This window comes from Bombina bombina, chromosome 1 (assembly GCF_027579735.1).
Source record: "Bombina bombina isolate aBomBom1 chromosome 1, aBomBom1.pri, whole genome shotgun sequence".
Lineage (NCBI taxonomy): Eukaryota > Metazoa > Chordata > Amphibia > Anura > Bombinatoridae > Bombina > Bombina bombina.
Window position 1 is genome coordinate 1,341,881,340 of NC_069499.1, and position 26,349 is coordinate 1,341,907,688.

The 26,349-nt window shown below is 39.0% G+C and overlaps 1 protein-coding gene across 1 annotated transcript in view; it reads left to right on the forward strand.

Moving 5' to 3' along the window:
- Positions 1–26,349, forward strand: part of CNGB1 (cyclic nucleotide gated channel subunit beta 1) — a 104,115-nt gene that overhangs the window by 23,759 nt on the left and 54,007 nt on the right. Inside the window, exons 5-6 of the mRNA XM_053719525.1 lie at positions 24,444–24,635; positions 24,836–25,044. Coding sequence (XP_053575500.1) covers positions 24,444–24,635; positions 24,836–25,044 — 401 coding nt within the window. The remainder of the gene's footprint in view (positions 1–24,443; positions 24,636–24,835; positions 25,045–26,349) is intronic.

A 26,349-nucleotide genomic window follows, 5' to 3' on the forward strand; every position in this document is an offset into this window, starting at 1 on the left:
CATAATTAAAATAGAGCTAAATTAAAGTAACAATTATTAACTAAATAATACCATACCTACCTGTGAAATAAAACCTAAGCTAGCTACAATATAACTAATAGTTATATTGTAGCTAGCTTAGGTTTTATTTTTATTTCACAGGTAAGTTTGTATTTATTTTAACTAGGTAGACTAGTTAGTAAATAGTTATTAACTATTTACTAACTACCTAGTTAAAATAAATACAAACTTACCTGTGAAATAAAACCTAAGCTGCCTTACACTAAAACCTACCATTACAAAAATAAAAAGCCTACCATTACAAAAAACAAAAAACTACCATTACAAAAAAATAACAAACGAAATTATCCAAAATAATAAAAATGATTCCTATTCTAATACCCTGTTTTAAAAAAAAACAAAAACGGGGGGAGGAGCCAACTCTATAGCTGAGCGGTCGCATATCCTCAATGCTCTTGCTGTACTATTATAAAATACAATTTTAATAACCGTTCTAACTCAAATATGGGGACATTATCGTGTAACAGAGAACACTGAGGCTCTACTTATTTAATTTAAAAGTGAGCAATACAGGATTAGAGGGACCTCACAACCCTGGTGTATACAGGGCCGGATTTCCCATTAGGCACAGTAGGCATGTGCCTACTTTTTTTTTTGTGAGGGCATCAATTTTAGTAAGAATTGTGCTGCCAGGTGCTTACAGAGTCGAGTGTTTCATTGGGAATATGTTACAGCAGTTGAGGGAGCCATGAAGGAGAGAAGGGCAAAGATTAAAATTAACCCCTCCCATTTTCGCCAGGCATGTTTAGTTTCACTTTTATTTTCTGTACTTCTGTTGCCTCACACAGCCAAGCTCCATGCTGATGTGTAGCAGATACTTTTGTTGAGGAATGAAAGCTTCAGAATCAGAACAACAGGTTAGGACTGTACAAGGCTTCTAATGCTGCCTAGAATGACAACATAACAAGCAAAGCACTTTAACCCCTTGGCTACCAGAGAGGGTTGCAGTGTATTCACTTGTTATGTGCTGTAGTGCATTTTGATAGCCAGGGGGTTAAATTCTGCTTCAGGATTAATGTTTTTGTTCTATAAAGGCATTGGAGGTGTGGAGGTTATGTGGGACTAGCTGCTCTGCTCTTTATTACAAGCTGCTGATTTACAGCCTTTAGGGCACTTTGACAACAAAGTTTGTAGACTGTAATGCTGTAAAATGTATATGTGTGTAAACCACTCACATGGCATATTTGTTTTTGTATGTATGTATATGTATGTGTATATATATATATATATATATATATACACACACATACACACACATCACATTAAAAATTGTTAATCTGTTATTTTATCAAGTAAGTGTGGTATGTTTGTGTTTTGTGGTAAATTAAATTTCTAATTTATAATTTTAAACACATTTGTTGACCCCTGGATTACATATAATCTACAACATTCCCTTTTTTCCTTTAAGAGCAACATCATATTATATTTATATTTCCGAACAAAATAAATGTAACATCTGTGTGTATTTGTACCAAAAATATCAGAGTTCACAAGATTTTTTTCATGTAGTGGAAAAAAGACCTACATTTTATATTTTCTTCCACTGGCTGCAAAGGTTGTTGATGAGCTTGCATGCTGCTAGTTTTAATATTGCAATTGTTTACACAAAACTGTGTTTAACTCCAACAAAATGTTAAGCACATAGTCAAAGTCATCTCCAGAAAAGCAATACACTAATGGCTTGTAAGTAAACATGTGCTATGAGCCCATTTGGGTCTGCACAGATGTGTATTGCTGTCTCAGAACTGACATAGACTATCGCCTAGATTTGGAGTTTTGCCTTAGCCGTCAAAACCAGCGTTAGAGGCTCCTAACGCTGGTTTTGGGCTACCGCTGGTATTTAGAGTCAGTCAGGAAAGGGTCTAACGCTCACTTTCCAGCCGCAACTTTTCCATACCGCAAATCCCCCTACGCCATTTGCGTATCCTATCTTTTCAATTGGATCTTTCTAACGCCGGTATTTAGAGTCTTGGCTGAAGTGAGCGTTAGAAATCTAACGACAAAACTCCAGCCGCAGAAAAAAGTCAGGAGTTAAGAGCTTTCTGGGCTAACGCCGGTTTATAAAGCTCTTAACTCCTGTGCTCTAAAGTACACTAACACCCATAAACTACCTATGTACCCCTAAACCGAGGTCCCCCCACATCGCCGCCACTCTATTAAAATTTTTTAACCCCTAATCTGCCGACCGCACACCGCCGCCACCTACGTCATCCCTATGAACCCCTAATCAGCTGCCCCTAACACCGCTGACCCCTATATTATATTTATTAACCCCTAATCTGCCGCCCCAAAGGTTGCCTCCACCTACCTACAATTATTAACCCCTAATCTGCCGACCGGACCTCACCGCCACTATAATAAATGTATTAACCCCTATTCCGCCTCACTCCCGCCTCACTAACCCTATAATAAATAGTATTAACCCCTAATCTGCCCTCCCTAACATTGCCGACACCTACCTACAATTATTAACCCCTAATCTGCCGACCGGACCTCACCGCTACTATAATAAAGTTATTAACCCCTAATCCGCCTCACTCCCGCCTCAATAACCCTATAATAAATAGTATTAACCCCTAATCTGCCCTCCCTAACATCGCCGACACCTAACTTCAAGTATTAACCCCTAATCTGCCGACCGGACCTCATCGCTACTATAATAAAGTTATTAACCCCTAATCCGCCTCACTCCCACCTCAATAACCCTATAATAAATAGTATTAACCCCTAATCTGCCCTCCCTAACATCGCCGACACCTAACTTCAAGTATTAACCCCTAATCTGCCGACCGGACCTCACAGCTACTCTAATAAATTTATTAACCCCTAAAGCTAAGTCTAACCCTAACACCCCCCTAAATTAAATATAATTTAAATCTAACGAAATAAATTAACTCTTATTAAATAAATTATTCCTATTTAAAGCTAAATACTTACCTGTAAAATAGACCCTAATATAGCTAGAATATAACGAATAATTATATTGTAGCTATTTTAGGAATAATATTTATTTTACAGGCAACTTTGTAATTATTTTAACCAGGTACAATAGCTATTAAATAGTTATTAACTATTTAATAGCTACCTAGTTAAAATAATTACAAAATTACCTGTAAAATAAATCCTAACCTAAGTTACAATTAAACCTAACACTACATTATCAATAAATTAATTAAATAAAATACCTACAATTATCTACAATTAAACCTAACACTACACTATCAATAAATTAATTACATACAATACCTACAAATAAATACAATTAAATAAACTAACTAAAGTACAAAAAATAAAAAAGAACTAAGTTACAAAAAATAAAAAAATATTTACAGACATTAGAAAAATATTATAACAATTTTAAGCTAATTACACCTACTCTAAGCCCCCTAATAAAATAACAAAGACCCCCAAAATAAAAAAATGCCCTACCCTATTCTAAATTAAAAAAGTTCAAAGCTCTTTTACCTTACCAGCCCTTAAAAGGGCCTTTAGCGGGGCATGCCCCAAAGAAAACTGCTCTTTTGCCTGTAAAAAAAAAACATACAATACCCCCCCAACATTACAACCCACCACCCACATACCCCTACTCTAACCCAAACCCCCCTTAAATAAACCTAACACTAAGCCCCTGAAGATCTCCCTACCTTGTATTTACCACGCCGGGTTCACCGATCCGTCCTGGCTCCGGCGTCTTCATCCAAGCCCAAGCGGGGGCTGAAGATGTCCATGATCCGGTTGAAGTCTTGATCCAAGCGGGAGCTGAAGAGGTCCATGATCCGGCTGAAGTCTTGATCCAAGCGGGAGCTGAAGAGGTCCATGATCCGGCTGAAGTCTTCTATCAAGTGGCATCTTCAATATTCTTTCTTCCGGATCCATGTTCATCCCGCCGACGCGGAACATCCATCTTCACCGACGACTTCCCGACGAATGACGGTTCCTTTAAGGGACGTCATCCAAGATGGCGTCCCTCGAATTATGATTGGCTGATAGGATTCTATCAGCCAATCGGAATTAAGGTAGGAAAATTCTGATTGGCTGATGGAATCAGCCAATCAGATTCAAGTTCAATCCGATTGGCTGATCCAATCAGCCAATCAGATTGAGCTCGCATTCTATTGGCTGATCGGAACAGCCAATAGAATGCGAGCTCAATCTGATTGGCTGATTCCATCAGCCAATCAGAATTTTCCTACCTTAATTCCGATTGGCTGATAGAATCCTACCATCCTACACCATCTTGGATGACGTCCCTTAAAGGAACCGTCATTCGTCGGGAAGTCGTCGGTGAAGATGGATGTTCCGCGTCGGCGGGATGAACATGGATCTGGAAGAAAGAAGATTGAAGATGCCGCTTGATAGAAGACTTCAGCCGGATCATGGACCTCTTCAGCTCCCGCTTGGATGAAGACTTCAGCCGGATCATGGACCTCTTCAGCTCCCGCTTGGATTCGAGATTTTTTAGATGGCTGCCATGAGGTGTTTGATTATTCATATGGGATGGCGCCCCGACAAGAAGCAGCAGCAAGACACAGGGAACATGCTACCTATGCCTCTCTTACTCTAAATGCTCTTAAGGCAGAGCCTCCACAAACAACAGTACCGTGCTCAACTAAAACGAAGACTGCTGACAAGTTAACTACAGCTGAATACTCAAGCTCCCCCAGCATTATTGGCGCTGTTTTTAGGGAGCCAGCTGCAGCGGACCGAGTTACTGTAGTGAGACACCATGCGGCTGTGTTTTCTATGGGGAGGACAGGCCCTCAACTAGTCATGGAACTACCCCACACCCATCACTGCTGGAGGCAAACATTGGGTGAGGAAGGCAAGACCTCTGAGACAGCATGTGAAACCAACGTACCAGTGACTTTAATTTCCCATAGCGGGACTCCTAATATGACGGAAGGGACATCTTCTACACTAAAGCTTCTCCCGCACCAGGTAATCATGGAGGATGAGAAGGCGACACGCAACTTCATCTTGGCAAACGGTGATGAGTGCAAATGGAACAATTCAATTTATCCTAACCTCCAGTATATTAGCCCTATTTCGCAGAATAGCTGCCCCAACGATATCCAGCACTGTAGATTTATATTGATGCTAAGGCAAGCTAGAGACAAGTTGGGTATTGGCTAAACTGCCCATAATGAGTGATCTTTAACTAGCTGGTTATACGCTAGGGCACAAGTTAAGACTGGTATACGCATGTTGAATATTAGTAGTACTGCCAATTTTTGTTTCTCTCACCTCAAATTTGTTTATTGGTATTATGTTAATCCTGTTTCCTGTTGTTAATGCTTATTATGTATTTCACATTTATTGAAGTTTATATATATATATATACAGCTCATTGGTATGCCTTCTTTGGTTGTCTTCTAGCCTAAATCTTTTAACTCAGATTTCCTCCCTAGCACAATAGGCATTAAAAACGTTATTCAGATAACCAAGGGAAGTTAAGTGAACAACTATTTGAATTACACACCTATACATGTAACTGTTCTACCTGTTGTTTGGACATAGGGCCCATGTCTGGACAGCAGGGTTTAAAAATTTCAAGTATGTGGAAAAACCATGCTCCCTATTTAAGCTATAATGCCTAATCAATTGCCATGCATAAAATTTTGGAGTTATTTTTATTTCTCTCTAACTGGGTAGGCATTTTAGCCTGATAGTGGAAGATTTAATTGAAGTAGACATATTTATATAGCTATATCTGTAAGTGAAGAAGGTTTTACAATTACCAAACCCACCTCAAGAGGTAGATTATTTCACATTGCTATCAACAGTTAGCTGACACACAACATTTCTTTGGTCCGCTTTACTTGGTTTCTCAGGTATACAGATCCAATGGTGTTAAATCAGAGATTCTTTTTTTTACTGTGTTGGGCACCCTTATATGATTATTGTATTATTTTAGGTTGCTGCTTACAATTATTTAACACAGAACTGTTATTTGGAGATCTATTTTTTATAAACCTCTCACTTAGCATATACTGTAGACCTGGTAACATGATATCAAGTGATAGTTGTCCCATTACTAGAGTCTAATAAGTCCCTTAAGAGCTTAAAAGTAACATATTTGCATAGGTAGGTTGGGCAGTTCATACATTCTAGTAATTTGTGGCTCAATGTGTAAACATAATAGTTAAGATTTATAGTTTTAAGCATAGCCATTTTATTGAGAGGCTAATTATTTCACTACTCTTTGTTTCTGGGTTACCTGGCCTATTACTACATGTTTGAATTCGTAATGTTAATATTTCATGTAACATGAGCAATCTCACGCGCCTTCTATTATGAGTTACTGCTCCTACATTCAAAAGACAAACAAATGGGAAGTTTATCTCTATTCTGGCATACATGACTGTGATGTAACTGATATATTAAGGTATGGTGGCAAAGCGGCTAGAGTGTATGTACCAATGGGAAGTTTATCTCTATTCTGGCATACATGACTGTGATGTAACTGATATATTAGGGTATGGTGGCAAAGCGGCTAGAGTGTATGTACCTGTTAAGCTCTTCGCTTTTTCCATGCGATGTTATATGCAAAACTTATAATTTGTTGTTATGATCGCAGCTTTATTGGCTTGTGCAGCCTTACCTCAAAGTCTAGAATATATGTCTAGTGTAGGCTGGACCTGCATCTTTGATGTATATGCTACCTATCATATTTACATAAAACCTCCTCCCCCCCACCCCTATAATGTACCTCCTAGTTTAGGAGCGCTAACTATGCGGCTTATCTAGCCTATGCCGCACTTTTATAATTTCTATTACTACCTACAATTTGCGTTAAAGCTTTTTAACCCAAACCTACTGTTTATTGTTACACTCTCTCTATAGACGCTTATAGCATACTTAGTCCTTGAGTGGCCCAAAGTAACCTAAGAGAGACTCATATTATATTGTATTTTATTATATTGTTTTATTTGAAAAAAGGTTTCAGTTTTGATTGTTTGGTACTACAATTATTGCAATATCTGTTACTCTACAGGAAAATAGTTAATTGTTTGACTTTGCACATTATTCATGTACCCTGTCTTATTGTCTTAATTGCAGAGAGCGTGTTATTGAACAGTCATATCACATGTTTATCTAATCTGTGTACTGTATAACAACCTCAATAAAAAATTTATTAAAAAAAAACAAAAAAAAACAAAAAACAAACAATCCCAAAATAAAAAACCTAATCTATAATAAACTACCAAGGGCCCTTAAAAGGGCCTTTTGTAGGGCATTGCCCTAAAGAAATCAGCTATTTTTCTACAAAAGAAAAACAAACACCCCCTAACCGTATTACAAACCCCCACCCCCCAAACCCATAAAATAAAAATAAAGTAAAACCTAATCTACCCATTGCCCTGAAAAGGGCATTTGTATGGGCACGGCCCTTAAAAGGGCATTCAGCTCTTTTAAGAAATGCCCAACCCTAATCTAACAATACAAACTCACCCCAAAATGAAAAAAAAAAACATTACACAAAATAACAAACAAATTATCTAAAATAATAAGTTATTTCTATTCTAATACCCATTTTAATTTAGCTCTATTTTAATTATGTTAAAGTTAGGGAGTCTTAGGTTTAGGGTTACGGTTAGGGTTAGGTTTAGGGGTTAATATAGTTTAATTTAGGTTGTTGCGATGTGGGGGGCTGGCAGTTTAGGGGTTAATAGGTTTATTTTGTGGTAGTGATGTGGGAGGCCAGAGGTTTAGGGGTTAATAACTTTATTTAGTGTCGGGGAGCGGCGGAATAGGTGTTAATATCTTTATTATAGTGTGGGCAATGTTGGGGTACGGGGGAATAGGGATTAATAACTTTAGTATAGTGGCAGCGATATTGGGAGCGGCAGATTAGGAGTTAATAGATTTATTTCAGTGGCGGCGATGTTGGGAGCAGCAGATTAGGGGTGTTTAGACTTGGGCCCCTAGTTATCAAGCCGTCAACCTCAAATACGCTGGAATTCTGCAGCGTATTTGTGGCGAGGCTGATTCGCCTTAGTTATCAAGCCCTAGACACCGGCAAAAGTAGAATTTTGTGACGTAAGCTTCGATCCGCCAGACTCAGTCCAACACAGATCGATTCTTACGTCACTCCAGATGTTCCGCACACAAGTTTGGCACTATATGACTACTTTTGCTAGTTATCAAAAAACTAGCAAGTACGCTCGGCACTTTTCCGGCCCAGCGTACCTGGTTTTCAAACCGCCGCCCTGGAGGCGGCGGATCCCATAGGAATCAATGGGAGTCTGACCATAGCGAAAGTTCATGTTCGCTGCTGCCAGACATCCCATTGATTCCTATGGGAGCTGTCTACACCTAACACCCTAACATGTACCCCGAGTCTAAACACCCCTAATCTGTCCCCCCTACACCGCTGCAACTAAATACATTTATTACCCCCTTACCCGCCGCTCCCGGAGCCCGCCGCCACTATAATAAATATGTTAACCCCTAAACCGCCGCTCCCGGTCCCCGCCGCAACTATAATATATGTATTAACCCCTAAACTGCCACTCCCGGACCCCGCCGCCACCTATATAATACCTATTAACCCCTATCCTGCCCCCCTACACCGTCGCCACCTATAATAAAGTTATTAACCCCTATCCTGCGGATCCCGGACCTCGCCGCAACTAAATAAATAGTTTAACCCCTAAACCGCTGCTCCTGGACCCCGCCGCAACCTATATTAAACTTGTTAACCCCTAATCTGCCCCCCCTACACCATCGCCACCTATAATAAATTTATTAACCCCAATCCTGCCCCCCCCCCACACCGCCGCCACTGTAATAAAATTATTAACCCCTAAACCTAAGTCTAACACTAACCCTAACAACCCCCTAACTTAAATATTAATTAAATAAATCTAAATAATATTTCTCTTATTAACTAAATTAATCCTATTTAAAACTAAACACTTACCTTTAAAATAAACCCTAATATATAATAATTATATTGTAGCTATCTTAGGATTTATTTTTATTTTACAGGCAAATTTCAATTTATTTTAACTAGGTACAATAGCTATTAAATAGTTATTAACTATTTAATAGCTACCTAGTTAAAATAAAGAGAAATTTACCTGTAAAATAAAAACTAACCTAAGTTACAATTACACCTAACACTTCACTATACTTTAATAAATTATTCCTATTTTAAACTAAATACTTACCTGTAAAATAAACCCTTAGATAGCTACAATGTAATTAATAATTACATTGTAGCTATTTTAGGATTTATATTTATTTTACAGGTAACTTTGTATTTATTTTAGCTAGTTAGAATAGTTATTAAATAGTTATTAACTATTTAATAACTACCTAGCTAAAAGAAATACAAAATTACCTGTAAAATAAATCCTAACCTAAGTTACAATTAAACCTAACACTACACTATCATTAAATTAATTCAATAAATTAGCTACAAATAACTACAATTAAATAAACTAACTAAAGTACAAAAAATAAAAAAAGCTAAGTTACAAAAAATAAAAAAAATAAGTTACAAACATTTAAAAAATATTACAACAATTTAAGCTACTTACACCTAATCTAAGCCCCCTAATAAAATAACAAAGCCCCCCAAAATAAAAAAATTCCCTACCCTATTCTACATTAAAAAGTTACCAGCTCTATTACCTTGCCAGCCCTTAAAAGGGCCTTTTGCGGGGCATGCCCCAAAGAAAACAGCTCTTTTGCCTGTAAAATAAAAATACAACCCCCCCAACATTAAAACCCACCACCCGCATACCCCTACTCTAACCCAAACCCCCCTTAAATAAACCTAACACTACCCCCCTGAAGATCATCCTACCTTTAGCCGTCTTCAGCCAGCCGACCCACCGATGGAACTGAAGAAGAGATCCGGAGCGACAGAAGTCATCATCCAAGGGGCGCTGAAGAAGTCTTCCATCCGATTGAAGTCATCATCCAAGGGGCGCTGAAGAGGTCTTCCATCCGATTGAAGTCTTCATCCAAGCGGCATCTTCAATCTTCATCCATCCGGAGCGGAGCCATCTTCAGACGAGCCGACGCAGAGCCATCCTCTTCTTCCCGACGACGAATGACGGTACCTTTAAGTGACGTCATCCAAGATGGCATCCCTTCAATTCCGATTGGCTGATAGGATTCTAGGATCAGCCAATCGGATTGAACTTCAATCTGATTGGCTGATTAAATCAGCCAATCAGATTTTTCCTACCTTAATTCCGATTGGCTGATAGAATCCTATCAGTCAATCAGAATTGAAGGGACGCCATCTTGGATGACGCCACTTAAAGGTACCGTCATTCATCGTTAGTCGTCGGGAAGAAGAGGATGGCTCTGCGTCGGCTCGTCTGAAGATGGCTCCACTCCGCTCTGGATGGATGAAGATTGAAGACGCCGCTTGGATGAAGACTTCAATCGGATGGAAGACTTCTTCAGCGCCCCTTGGATGATGACTTCAATTGGATGGAAGACTTCTTCAGCGCCCCTTGGATGATGACTTCTGCCGCTCCGGATCTCTTCTTCAGTTCCATTGGTGGGTCGGCTGGCTGAAGACGGCTAAAGGTAGGATGATCTTCAGGGGGTAGTGTTAGGTTTATTTAAGGGGGGTTTGGGTTAGAGTAGGGGTATGTGGGTGGTGGGTTTTAATGTTGGGGGGGGTGTATTTTTATTTTACAGGCAAAAGAGATGTTTTCTTTGGGGCATGCCCCGCAAAAGGCCCTTTTAAGAGTTGGTAAGGTAATAGAGCTGGTAACTTTTTAATGTAGAATAGGGTAGGGAATTTTTTTATTTTGGGGGGCTTTGTTATTTTATTAGGGGGCTTAGATTAGGTGTAAGTAGCTTAAAATTGTTGTAATATTTTGTAAATGTTTGTAACTTATTTTTTTTATTTTTTGTACTTTAGTTAGTTTATTTAATTGAATTTAATTGTAGTTATTTGTAGCTAATTTATTGAATTAATTTAATGATAGTGTAGTGTTAGGTTTAATTGTAACTTAGGTTAGGATTTATTTTACAGGTAATTTTGTATTTCTTTTAGCTAGGTAGTTATTAAATAGTTAATAACTATTTAATAACTATTCTAACTAGCTAAAATAAATACAAAGTTACCTGTAAAATAAATATAAATCCTAAAATAGCTACAATGTAATTATTAATTACATTGTAGCTATCTTAGGGTTTATTTTACAGGTAAGTATTTAGTTTTAAATAGGAATAATTTATTAAAGTATAGTGTAGTGTTAGGTGTAATTGTAACTTAGGTTAGTTTTTATTTTACAGGTAAATTTCTCTTTATTTTAACTAGGTAGCTATTAAATAGTTAATAACTATTTAATAGCTATTGTACCTAGTTAAAATAAATTGAAATTTGCCAGTAAAATAAAAATAAATCCTAAGATAACTACAATATAATTATTATTTATATTGTAGCTATATTAGGGTTTATTTTAAAGGTAAGTATTTAGTTTTAAATAGGAATAATTTAGTTAATAAGAGAAATATTATTTAGATTTATTTAATTAATATTTAAGTTAGGGGGGTGTTAGGGTTAGGGTTAGACTTAGGTTTAGGGGTTAATAATTTTATTATAGTTGCGGCGGTGTAGGGGGGGCAGGATAGGGGTTTATAAATGTATTATAAGTGGCGACGGTGTAGGGGGGGCAGATTAGGGGTTAATACGTTTAATATAGGTGGCGGCGGGGTCCAGGAGCGGCGGTTTAGGGGTTAAACAATTTATTTAGTTGCGGCGGGGTCCGGGATCGGCAGGATAGGGGTTAATAAATGTATTATAGGTGGCGGCGGTATAGGGGGGCAGGATAGGGGTTACTAGGTATAATGTAGGTGGCGGTGGGCTTCGGGAGCGGCGGTATAGGGGGTAGAACAGTGTAGTTAGTGTGGGTGCTTAGTGACAGCTTGTCAATAAAGCTGTCAAAAAGTCAAAGAGCAGCGAGATCGGATGAGTGATAACTATCACAGTCTGCTGCTCATCGCCCCGTACTTGGTGCGCGGCTTTTTGACAGATTTATTGATAACTTTGGCGAGATTTTTCAGGTCCGCGGCGGCGATGGTAGGCGAGCTTAGGCGGGCGTATTGGGCCGGCGAAGGCAGGTAAAGTAGACACGTTGATAACTAGAGGCCTTGGGGTTTATATTTGGGTGTTAAGGTTTAAACGTTACTTCCCCCCCCCCCATATACATCAATGGGGCTGCGTTACGGAGGTTTTCATTCTGCGATTGCATGTGTTAGGTTTTTTTCCAACACGCTCTCCCCATTGATGTCTATGGGGAAAGCGTGCACAAGCACGTCAAAGCAGCGCTTGTATTTTGTGTGGTATGGATCTTAACGCAACCATATCGCACGCACAATCCGTCTTTTCTAAAACTCGTAATGGCAGTGCTATGAAGGGTGAAATAACGCAACTTTTGTTGCGTTTGTTAAATACCCTCTATAGCACAAAACTTGTAATCTACCTGATAGTTTATAATATAGCTACTGTAGTATTCAGTGCTATGAGAGAATAATTAAGTAATAGCCTGCTGCAATGCTGTGCAGTTTAGAGCGTTATTTGAAAAAAGGTTTCAGTTAGTGCTAGTTGCTTAGTAAAAAGTCATGTATTTTCTTTCTTTTCTAGCAGTCTGAAACTTTATTACATGAAGCAGTGATCTCGCACATAGGGTTAAATATTTTCATGCACAGGATCTGCTTAGCTAGGTTGTCCCACCATATTTGTACCCTGAGATTTGAATAGAAACACTCACACAAAGACACACACATATATATATATATTTATTAAGGATAAAAAACAATACAAAACCAAATAGGCAACATGTAGACAATTGTCCTCAAATATGATCGGCATGGGGGGCGGAGCCAACTGCTAAAGGAATCAGACGTGTGTGGGTACAGCTCCTGGCTTTAGCATAATATAAATAGCGTTTCTCTACTTCATAATAATCTTTCAAATATATAAAGGGGTCCTTTACTACACAATACTACTAGAGACATTGGGAGCTTGTGAGCTGAGGTTTCTGGCTTGGAGAGATATCAACTGTTTAGCCGTGATGGAGGCCCTGAATAAATGGGAATCGGCTGTGGCGCAGATTCTACAAGATCATTTTGCCAGTTTATCGAGGATACTGCGTGAGTGCTGCAATGATCAAGCAGTAGGAGATGACAGGCTTGTAAGAACGGCTGATCTACATGTCGTCCTTGATTTGCAAAGTGCGGATACTTATTATCAGGACAACTATGCTGATGCATCGGCTCCCGAGCCCCCATGCCGCCCTTTTAGCTCCCAGCAGCAAGGAGACGTTTCTCAATACCGCCATAGAGACTGGAATCATGGAGACATCATAAGTGGTAAAGGGCTTGCCGAGATTCCGTCTGAGGAACTGTCCCAGAAACCGGCTGTGACCAACCCGCCCATGTCAGATGAGTGTGGAGTGTATGAAACATGTGTAGTGGGCAAGGAGACCATTGGAGCCTGGCAGGTGAGGACCAAAATGAAATTGGAGATAGCAGTATTGAATATTGATATGGTCCTACCGGGCAGACTGGGTGATACTGAGCCACATCTCACACTAGATCGGACTAGGAGCCAAATATATATGCTGACATGCGGGCCTCAATTTAATACTGGTTATTGTGCTGATGAGCAGGTTGGCAGGACTGCACAGAGAAAACAACCGCACACGCTGACTTTGCCTAGACCGAGCAGTGGTTTGAGAAATGTAGATCCCAGTGTTGGAGATTTTATACGGGTTATAAGCTTACTCCTTGCTAAACCTGTTTGGAGGGTCTCATTTGTATTTCAACATGGCGAGTGCCGCAAACATGAAGGACTTATTCTTGGCTCTGCTGTGAACTTGATCCACTATGAAGCAGGATAAACTTATCACTAGTAGGTTCTGCTCCCAGAGACATTGGGCAAAATACTGAACTCTAACACTTACATTAAGTTTGCTGCTTATATTTCCCTAGATGTTTGTTTCACAAATTTGCTTACTCCCATGTTATTAAATGGATTAAACAGTATATATGCTCATGTTGTTCTACATAGGACTTGTTTATATCTTGTTTGCATACGATTATAAGGTTAATCCCAGTTGGAAGTAATTTTAAGCCCTGTTTTAGACCAATTCATGTGCTGCATAGAAGATTTGCATTCAGAAAGTTATATATTCAGTTATGTCTGTTTTCACTAGGATATGGCTTCTAATTGGGTGTGCTGCTGCCTACGGCCGGGGCAGCGTGACGCCTGTGTTACTATAGTGTATGACTTCATGGAAGAGCTCTCTACCATGCTCTACACTGTAATAAAAATTACCCTATATAGGTGGTGATGCTACTATCTTATAATAGAGTTCTAGGTATGATGTCCATGTCCTATGTGTAGCTGCTAAGTAGGTACAGCAAATACATGTACATTTTTACCAACCCACTCCATATCTAACGTGCTGCCACTTAATCAGTTCCCATTTTCATATACTCTCATAAACTTAAGCCCGGTTTGCCCCGTTAAGCTTTCATGGTAAACCTCTATTATAATTGGTTTCCTCATCCTAATATGATGTATACACTCATATTATAGATCATTCTAATTGGCATCAAATGATTATATATTTTATTAAGTTTCCTTACAGAAGGAGCTTTATCTTCATTAATATCTACTATCATTATCATAACTTTTAGTCTATACTATCCACCATGCCTAAATGACCACCTCCCCCCCCCCCCCATTTCCATATAATGTACCTTCCTGTTAGGAGGGACTTTTTAAGCGGTCTCTCTTTCAGGTACCGCAATCTTAAATATTGAAAGTACTAATGTGACATTCCATTGTATCATTTCTGCTGTAATACTGGTTATATATACTTATAGAATGTTCCAAAGTGTAACATAGCTAGAAAATGTGAGAGTCCTTCCGTTTATATTTGAGTTTGCCTGTAGATGTAAAAGATTCTCTTAACCTTTTCTTTTGTAAAACTGGTTGTGAATGGCTATGGAATGTTCCCCTAAACTCTACAAGTGTTAATGTAGTATTCCTTAAATTCATTTACGTTGTATCACAAGCTACATGTACTTATAGAATGTTCCAAGATGCAAGGGGACCACTTAATTTTATGTGTTATATATGTAGTCATGCATATATGCAAAATGTTTTAAAGCAAAACTAAATCTGAAAAAGTGAGGTATTTATCATACAAGGTTAAATTTCTCTGCGATATAATGGCTATGACTATATCCCTAAAAGTATATCAATTGTGATTCTGCTTTTTGTTTTTTTACCTATGCTGGTATACTTCTTATAATGTGACATGTATGTTGTAGCATGTTTTCAACCTCAATAAAACATTAAATTTAAAAAAAAAAAAAAAAAAAAAAATATGATCGGCATACACATACCTGTGGATATTAACAGAAAACAGTATATAGAAAAAATTAGATATCAATTTAATATAGCATTTTTATTTGCATGCATATACTAATTAACTAAACCTATACTCCACCATAAGAGGACGAAGGCGGAGTCTTGGAGGCGGGGCAGGGTTTAGAATGTTTGTAATGAGACACTACGTGAGCCGAGAGATTTACAAATATTTTGCTGCTAACCAAAATAATTCTCCAGTCTCCACTATGCACAGCAACTACATCTAATAATTATAACCTACCTAACACTGTGACTGCGGGCTGCGGCGGCCACTCCATTTCCAAATGCCTCAGACAGCTGCTCTCTCAGTCTCTCACATGATGACACATCCGATTACTACCCATCCATTACATCAAATGTGGCAATTCTGCCAATGCCTGAATGAGGCTGTGGCTGAGCCTGGCTGTCAGGCTGTGTGCAGTGCTGCTTGCTGGAGGCTCTGCCGCTGCACTCCCTTTCCCTTACACAACTGTGCTTGCTCTCTACTGCAGCTGAGCTGCCGACTGGTGGGCAGCAGCCCACCGGGATTTTTCCCGGTATCCCGGCGGCCCAATCCGGCCCTACCTGCAATCCATAGCTTTTTTCCTAGAGCTAATGTGTGTGTATCATGCAAATACCTCTAAGATATAATACTGTTTTCTCTGCTTATGACGATGTATGAAATGTGTGAAAATATATTCCATATCCTTTTTTTATTTTTTTATTCTTTCACTCTCTTTCTTTTCCCTCCCTCTCCAATCTCTTCTCACTGCCTCTACCCTCTCTCTTGTTTTTTCTCTCCCCTTTCTTCCCTCTCTCCCCTTTCTCCTCTCTCTTCTATTTCTCCTCTCTCTCCCCTCTCTCCCCTTCCTCGTCTTTGCAGGTGCTATTTGTCTCTAAGGTCTTTTGGGGCATATAGACTACATAAAGTACATAGAGCATGTTTCTGGGCTGGTCTCTGTTAGTGTATTTATTGCATAGAGATAGAGCATGGTTACAAAGTTGTAGTTTTTTTGGGTCTGTGGACATTCAGCAGGGAGCCATGAGTCTGGGGGCACACATCAGGCCTAGAGTGGGTCCTGTGGGTATATATATTTGTCATGATGGGGTAATAGTATCAATATTAATCATATAGTGCTAGATTGCGGGTGGAGCAGTAGCTTGTGCTCCCACTTGAGCATTAACCCCCGATAGACTTTGGCTTTTTGCGTGAGTTTGGTTGCCTCGCATATTGCAAGTTGAAGGTAAAAAGTTTTCCTTTCACGCTAAAAGCCAAACTTTGAATATCGCGACAACGTTGATGTATTCCCCTATAGACTTCAATGGAGCCGAAAAGTGAGTAACACCCTACTCTCGCGAACCTGATAGCATTTTCTCAAGTGCGCTAACCTGACATGAAAATATGAATATTTCACATTCCAATGTTATTCACATAGAAGAATATGTTCTATTTATTCATATATATATATATATATATATCTATATATATGTATATATAAATAAATATATTCTATAATATAAAAGGCCAAGTGTGTTTGTGACAAACACACTTGGCCTTACCTGACATGCTGTTTGTGGAGGTTGGGCGAAAGTGGGTGTGGCCGGGCGGAGCGTGGGCATAGTCGGACGGGCCGTGGGCGTTACCGGGTGGAACATGGGCATGGTCGGGGGCATGGTCGGCGCAAGAGAGAGGGGAGAGAAATAGAAAGAGAGGGGGAGAGACAAAAAGATATAGGAAAGAGCTAAAGAGTGGGGGAAGAGCAGACGAGAGGGGAAAGAGCAGAAGAGAGGGGAGAGAGAGCAAAAGAGAGGGGAAATAGCAAAATAGAGGGAAGAGAGGGAAAAAGAGAGGGGGAGAGAGAGAGCAAAAGAGAGGGGGAGAGAGAAAATAAGAGGGGGAAAGAGAGAATTAGAGAGGGGGAGAGAGAGCAAAAGAGAGGGGAAATAGCAAAATAGAGGGAAGAGAAAGAAAAAGAGAGGGGAAGAGAGAGATCAAAAGAGAGGGGGAAGAGAGAGCAAAAGAAGAGAGGGGAAGAGAGAGAGCAATAGAGAGGGGAAGAGAGAGAGCAAAATAGAGGGATGGAGAGAGAGCATAGAGAGGGGGAAGAGCAAAAGAGATTAGGGAGAGAGAGCAAAAGAGAGGGGAAAGAGCAAAATAGAGGGAAGAGAGAGAAAAAGAGTGGGGGAAGAGAGAGCAAAAGAGAGGGGGAGAGAGAGCAATAAAGAGGGGGATAGAGAGAGCAAGAGAGAGAGGGAGAGAGAGCAAAAGAGAGGGGGGAGAGAGAGCAATAGAGAGGGGGAGAGAGATAGCAAAAGAGAGGGATGGAGAGAGAGAGCAAAAGAGACGGGAGAGAGACAGAGCAAAAGAGACGGGAGAGAGACCGAGCAAAAGAGAGGGGGGAGAGAAAGAGCAAAAGAGAGGGGGGAGAGAAAGAGCAAAAGAGAGGGGGGAGAGAGCGTAAAAGAGAGGGGGGAGAGAGAGCGCAAAAGAGAGGGGGAGAGAGAGCAAAAGAGAGTGGGTAGAGAAAGCAAAATAGAGGGGTAGAGAGGGAGCAAAAGAGAGGGGGGAGAGAGAGAGCGAATGAGAGTTGGAGCAAGAGAGAGCGCAAAAGAGAGGAGGAGAGAGCACAAAAGAGAGGGGGGAGAGAGAGAGAGCAAGGGGTGGGACCACTGTACTGCAAAAAATGGCCTGTGTAAACAGGCTTTAGGACTAGTATATATATATATATATAAATATATATATATATATATATAATGGTGTTTTAGTATATATATATATATATATATATATATATATATATATATATATATATATATATATATATATATATTATATATAAGAATAGATATATACAGATATATAGGAATATCTATTTAAAAATACATAGAACATATGTGAACAACATTGTAAAGTGAAATATTTACAGTAAATACATAGTAGTACAGTAGTAGTATTCAAAGGCCTAGATGAAGAACTCCACTACTTGTGCACCAACGGCTTAGTGATATCCAACATGAAATTTACTGCACGCCCCCATAAAAGTCTATTATGTGAGGGATTTGTAATATGAGCACAAATATAAAATAATTATTGATTGCGCTCAGAGATATTAACACACAATAGCACTAATATTTTTTAGTAGTTTTTATTGAGGTGTTTAGACAAACAATGCAAATAAACACAAAGGTATAAATATTCAGTACATCCGTTTTTACAGATTTGCCATATGACAAAATATTATTCCAGAAATAGAAATGACTCAAAATAAAATATTCTGCATCCATACCAAAACCAAAACATTAGTACTTCCAAATGCAATGTTTCACACACACAAGAAAATGAGCACGCAATACAAAACCTTGTTTTATTGATGTTAATTATAAAATATATATCCCCCACACACAAATTTAAGCGACTTTTGGACTTCTGGTCACATAAAACAACTCAGTAGGAAATATAAAATTTAAATTGCAAAGGCCGCTTTTGGACCTCTGTAAATATTATAAAACAACATATATATTCTGAGCACAGTAATACAAGAAATAACTATTAAACCCTTGTATGAGAATAAGCCAATGCAATGAAAAACACTTTTGAACCTTCTCTTATCACCCTAGCTCAGGCTATTAGGTGGTAAATATGTCACCTACAAATTACTCTATTTAAAGCTGTAGACTTGCAAACCTCCAATTTGTTTATATTGATTAATTTCCCCCGAGCAGCATTAGAGGCCACTCTTAGACCTTCTTGTCACAATAAAATTATACAGGAAAATACAGCTTTGTCTAACTAACATGAGGGAAATATAACAGAGTATATAAAGTATATTATATACTAGAAAGCACAAACTGAAATGTAAGAGAAGTATCTTAAAGGAGAGAAGGGGAAAAGGTGATATGATAGCAACTTTCAAGTACGTTAATGGGCTTAGTAAAACTGAGGCTGTGGGTATTTTACATAAAATGGAAAATTCAAGAACAAGGGGTCATGGGGGCATATTTATCAAGCTCCGAATGGAGCTTGATGCCCCGTGTTTCTGGCGAGCCAACAGCAGTTATGAAGCAGCGGTCACAAACACAAAGACCGGAAATCAACCCGATCGAGTACGATCGGGTTGATTGACACCCCCCTGCTGGCAGCCCATTGGCCGCGAGTCTGCAGGGGGCGGCGTTGCACCAGCAGCTCTTGTGAGCTGCTGGTGCAATGCTGAATTCGGCGAGCGTATTGCTCGCCGTATTCAGCGAGGTCTGTCGGACCTGATCCGCACTGTCGGATCAGGTCCGACAGACCTTGATAAATAGAGGCCATGATCTCAAGCGGAAGGGTAGTAGATTCAGGAGTAATTTGAGGAAGCACTTCTTTACAGAAAGAGTGATTGACTTATGGAATAAACTTCCTCAATAGGTAGTAATGACAAACACTGCCTGGGACAAGCATACGGCTATCCTATGAACTAGATAAGTTTTTACTGTTAGGTAATATCAGGCAGACTTGCTGGGCCTTTGGCTCTTTTCTGCCATCAATATCTGTTTCTATGTTTCTATCTCTCAGAAATGAACAGTAATGTATTATATAAGGAGGAGAATAGCTATCTCAAAAATAAGCTAAGTGAACCTATAAAGTCCCATTAATACCATGCGGTACCTAAGAGATCAATAGGTCTCAGCATTAATGACAAACTATACCAAAAAAATGCAAACTACAGTAGGGTCTAAGCCTCTAGATGTCTATTTATTGATGAATAAAATTATAAAATGGTAATGTTTACTTATAATAATGAATAACGTGAAACATGCATATATATAAGATGTGACTATATTTACTCATTAAACATGTCCATATAATAGACTTCTAAATTTCTCTTTGATTAACCAGCAAAATATACTAATTAAGGTAGTGGGCTGAAGGGACCTCCGCCCCAAGGTTTTGCCTGTTTAAAGAATGCAGTTCTATGGCCCAGATGGGAATCATCTTGTAAGGAGTATTGGGACTGGCCTGATAAGATTAAGATCTCCAGGGGTGTATAGTCCGTTTACTCTCTGATTAAAGTTGAGCCCTCCAGGTATGAACGAAGGTCCAGTTGTGGAGAGTTGTCTTGCATGCCGCTTTTATGGATGATGGCAGGCGTGGAACGGATCTCACCGACTTTTGTAGTTGTCTGGGAGTCCCTCCTGAGGTCCCTTGAGGATGCGAGTACTAGCAAAGTCCGTCCTGCCTGCAAAGACCATTGCAAAGCATTGGCATGAATCATAGGTGGTGAAGTGTAGATGGATGCGCGATCTCCTGTAGCACTTGCATTTATCTCCACAGAACTAAGGAGGTAGGTAGAAAGAGAATGGATACTCTTTGTGAGTTCCGTTGTAGGTTGTATCCCCTGGGTTGCAGGTGTTGGAACCTCCTGTTGGGTAGGCCTCTGTTGGTAATTAAGTATTGAGGGATCCCTTGTAGTTGTTGTCACTTCTACCTTAAAGCCTGTGTCTGGAGCTCCAGTAACAGCCGCATTATGGGTAAAGTATAGTATCCCGTCAGGAAGTCAAATGGTGCTCTTTCCATTAAATTTAGCAAACGATATTCAAGATTTTCCGAGTGGAGGTTGATACGGGACAGGAGGTCTGATTTCCACCCAGCGGCCATGTTTAACATATTGCAGTGTGCTCTATATAAGTTATTTCCTTGCCCCTTTCTGCTGTTTATTGGTAGCGTTATGCGCTATTGAGATAATACATGCAAAGTTAATTAAAGAATGCAGTTGTGCCCAGTGTCGGCTACATACCTTGGGTTACCGAGGGGGGTAGGGCTGCCTATTATGAGCCACCGCCCTAGGCCTCAAATGTCCTGTACCTCACTCCAACGTCAAGAACACAGTGGATATCGTGATAAATTGTATGCTACTAGGTAGCACAGTAGTAGAAATTGTTGATAGCTAATAATCGCTGTTGGATGGCTCCGATATCGGCAGATTTTTTAGAGTTTCAGCCAGAGCTCTGGGAATGTGCAACCATTCAAGATCACAGTACAGACACGCCCCCCATAACTGTACTTTTAATATATTTTTTATTTGAGTGTAACAGTTAACCAGAGCTCTGAAGTTGAGCTGACCTGATGTGATTGTGCTCAAGCGATCGCGTTTACTTTCAACTTGTAATACACTCGCTACTCCTGACACACGCAAACAGGTGAGTTGAACTCAATATCGCTTGCATGCAACCATTAGAGCACCACTTTTAATCTGGCCCAATATTAGGCAATATAACTATACATGGCAAAGGGGCACAGTAACTAGACACAGACTAAGCAAAACTACCAAAAGTATGTAAAGATTTTTGCAAATAACAAATGAACCTTGCATATAATATCAAACACAAGCAAGCCTGCAGTGAGGGGCCTCCAAAGTGGCATACGCAGCTTGAGCTCATTTACATCTGTCACTGATTGAACACAATCACAATCAGAAGAGATAATATAAATATACTGAGGATAATTTTCAAGGAGTGTTGATTAGCAAAAGGACTGCTCTTGATTTGCAAAAGTAAAATTTTAAATGCTTTTACAAGAATACTTTGTATGGAGATCTTTTGTAAATCGGTGCTTAAAGGGACAGTAAACGATAAAAATCTTTACAAGCAGTTATTTTAATGCTATCCTTACCTTGTAAAAAATAAAGATTGGTTTATTTTTAGGCTTCTAAGAACCCCCAAACCCTCCTTCCTGGCATATTTTTTTAAACATGTCACAGGGTTGGTCGTCAATCCCATCCACTTTAATGTAGCTTGCCACCATGACCAATAAAACAGCTGATAGGTCTCCCCAATGCGGGGGCATGCTACATTGTAACGAATGGCAAGATTTAGCGGATTGTGGTTGAAGAACAAACCTGTGACACGGTTTTTAAAATAACTGATTGTGCACATTCTGCATAGATTTTACCAAGAAGAATTAATTAGTTACTGTCCTTTTTAATTGCTGATACATACAAAGCATGTATAAAACAATTGACACAATATCTCTTTAACTGTTGTGGGTTGCATTCTAACCTGTGATGCCCCATATTCCCCATATTCCAACCCATTAGTGTTTGTAATGCAGAATATTTTAACTCTGTCCTCCTTTTCTATGGCATTGCAGTTACTTGTGTGGTTTTTTTAATTAGTTAAAGGGACATGAAACCCAAAATGTATCTTTCATGATTAAGACAGAGCACACAATTTTAAACAACTTTCCAATTTACTTCTATTATCAAATTTGCTTCGTTCTCCTGGTATCCTGGCTAACTGAACACATCAGGTGAGCCAATGATAAGAGGCATTTATTTGCAGCTACAGGTAGTGCTTCGCTGCTCCTGAGCCTAACTAGGTATTCTTTACAACAGAGGACACAGGGGAACAAAACAAAATTGATAATAGAAGTAAATTGGAAAGTTGTTTACAATTGCATGGTCTATGTGAATCAAGAAAGAAAAATATTGCTTTTTATATCCCTTTAAGCCATCTGAGTTGCATATGAGATAGATATGGTACACCAGCATTTTACTGATAGATAATAAAGTGATACAAGATTTATCAATTTGCAAGAGGACAGTAATCACATGTAAATCTATCCGCATCTAATTGCTAACTGTGGGGCAAATTTGTTCCCCATATTTATAATTGCACGAGGGAACACTTGTGCAATACCGCCCCCTACCCTCACACAACCAATTGCATGAGAGTAGGGCTTGTCAATCATCCCGGTTGAATGAATCCAGGGTGATTTTCATCTGCCAACTCCAGTTTGGCAGAGAAGCTTTATGAAGCTGAGGTTTAAACTGCTGCTTCATACATATCAGTTGCATCAGTTGATGGTGCATTGCACACTTTGTTTGTAGTTGTGTACATAATGTGCCAGTGAGCTGTAAATATTCACTAAGTATGTTTACTCCTGGTTGCATATATACAGTAAGTATGTTTACTCCTGGTTGCATATATACAGTAAGTATGTTTAGTCCTGGCTGTAAATATACAGTAAGTATGTTTACTCCTGGCTGTAAATATACAGTAAGCATGTTTAGTCCTGGCTGTAAATATACAGTAAGTATGTTTAGTCCTGGCTGTCAATATACAGTAAGTATGTTTAGTCCTGGTTGCATATATACAGTAAGTATGTTTGGTCCTGGTTGTAAATATACAGTAAGTATGTTTAGTCCTGGCTGTAAATATACAGTAAGTATGTTTAGTCCTGGTTGCATATATACAGTAAGTATGTTTAGTCCTGGCTGTAAATATACAGTAAGTATGTTTACTCCTGGCTGTAAATATACAGTAAGTATGTTTAGTCCTGGCTGTAAATATACAGTAAGTATGTTAAGTCCTGGCTGTAAATATACAGTAAGTATTTTAGTCCTGGCTGTAAATATACAGTAAGTATGTTAAGTCCTGGTTGTAAATATACAGTAAGTATTTTAGTCCTGGCTGTAAATATACAGTAAGTATGTTTAGTCCTGGCTGTAAATATACAGTAAGTATTTTAGTCCTGGCTGTAAATATACAGTAAGAATGTTTAGTCCTGGCTGTAAATATACAGTAAGTATGTTTAGTCCTGGCTGTAAATATACAGTAAGTATGTTTAGTCCTTACTGTAAATATACAGTAAGTATGTTTAGTCCTTACTGTAAATATACAGTAAGTATGTTAATCCTGGCTGTAAATATACAGTAAGTATGTTTAGTCCTGGCTGTAAATATACAGTAAGAATGTTTAGTCCTGGCTGTAAATATACAGTAAGTATGTTTACTGCTGAATTTAATATGCAGTAATTGTGTTTAGTGATGGCTGGTAATAGACAGTAAGTATGTTTCGTGCTGCCTTGTTATATACAGTAAATGTGATTAGTGCTGGCTGGGAGTTTAGTGCTGGTTATTAATATGTTTTATTCTGCCTTTGTATATACAACGTGCTTATTTCTAGATATTGATATTTGTATATATGTTAATTTGTTGTTTCTATTCAGCCCCCTCTAAAAAGGCTGCCGCACCACCTCCTCCTCCGCCACCAGCCCCTGCTGAAGAGAAGGTGGCGGCAGCACCAGTACCTCCTGAGGATGAACATTACTGTGAGATGCTGTGCTGCAAATTCAAGACTCGCCCATGGAGTGAGCGCATCAAGAGATACAAATTCCCATCCAGCATTGACCCCCTGACCAGTAAGAATGAAATAGATAATATGGGGGTGGTGAGGGAACAGAGGTAGCTAAACATGTACAAAGGGTTAAGTATAATAGACTAGTGTCCCCATCATTCTCAAACCTCACTGAAGGTGTTAGTGTGTCCCCAATCGTATGTTTAGACAGTTCCTCTCACCTGGTCCCATCTCTTACAGCTGCCCATTTATCTCCTACCACAGATCTAATGTACGTGTTGTGGCTGTTTTTCGTTGTCATGGCATGGAACTGGAACTGTTGGTTGATACCTGTGCGCTGGGCTTTCCCCTACCAGACCCCCAGTAATATCCATTACTGGTTGCTAATGGATTACCTGTGTGACCTCATCTACCTACTAGATATTGCCGTGTTTCAGGTCCGACTAGAGTTTGTACGTGGAGGTGACATCATTGTAAGTGTGCATAGAATCAACCCAGTTAAAAACTGAGCAGTACACACATCCTGCACTTTAAAATATGTGCAGAGAAAGTGGCAATTAAAACCTTGGAAATCAAATATGAATGTTTCCTTATACATTATAATGGCCTCCAAAATGGATTAATGAATTAAGTAGACAAATAGCCATCTTATTAGTATTCAAATGTGTGAAGTTGATTAACTTGATAGCTCATTCTAGCTTAGGTATCTATTTTTCTACCATCTAATTAAAGACTTAATTTTTCTCTCCTACTATGAAAGGCTTAGATTCACATATTATTAAAGGGACACTAAACCCAAATGTTTTCTTTCATGATTCAGATAGAGCATGTAATTTTAAGCAACTTTCTAATTTACTCCTATTATCAAATTTTCTTCATTCTCTTGCTATCTTTATTTAAAAAGCAGGAATGTGATGCATAGTAGCCGGCCCATTTTTTGTTGAGAACCTGGGTTATGCTTGCTTATTGGTGGGTAAATGTAAGCCTCCAATAAGTAAGCTCTATCCATGGTGCTGAACCTAAAATGGGCTGGCTGCTAAGATTTACTTTCCTGCTTTTAAAATAAAGATAGCAAGAGAACGGAGAAAAATTGATAATAGGAGTGAATTAGAAAGTTGCTTAAAATGTCATGCTCTGTCTGAATCATGAAAGAAAACAAATTGGGTTCAGTGTCCCTTTAATGAACATGATTTAATGGCTAATAATTGACCGTGAAAAGGTGTATACAGGGATGCTATTGGTTAGTCGTGAAGCATTTTGGGATTTCTTCCTTTGTACTTGTGTCTCAAAAGGTTTTAATGTAGAGAGATATTATCAACATATTGATTAACTGAGGTGATCGAAGTTGTCTGTATAATAAAATTGAAGCATAATGTGCCCTTAAAGGGCCATAATACCCAAATGTTTAAACACTTGAAAGTGATGCAGCATAGCTGTAAAAAGCTGACTAGAAAATATCACCTGAACATCTCTATGTAAAAAAGAAAGATATTTTACCTCAAAAGTTACTCAGTAGCCACATCCCATTGTAAAGGATTTCTAAGCAGCATATTAGTGTGTCTGTCCCGGGACAGCTGAAAGGATGAGCCTCGTGCACTCTCATGTTATTTCCCTATTCAGTGTAACAATGAAATCTCATGAGAGTTAAGTGAAATCTCATGAGATCACAGTAAAAGAGTTCATGACCTCAGCACTGTTGATGCTGATTGGCTGCTGTTCATTTCTTCATTTATTTATTTTTACCTGCAGCTGGGAGCAGCTGAGTATAACTTTTTACA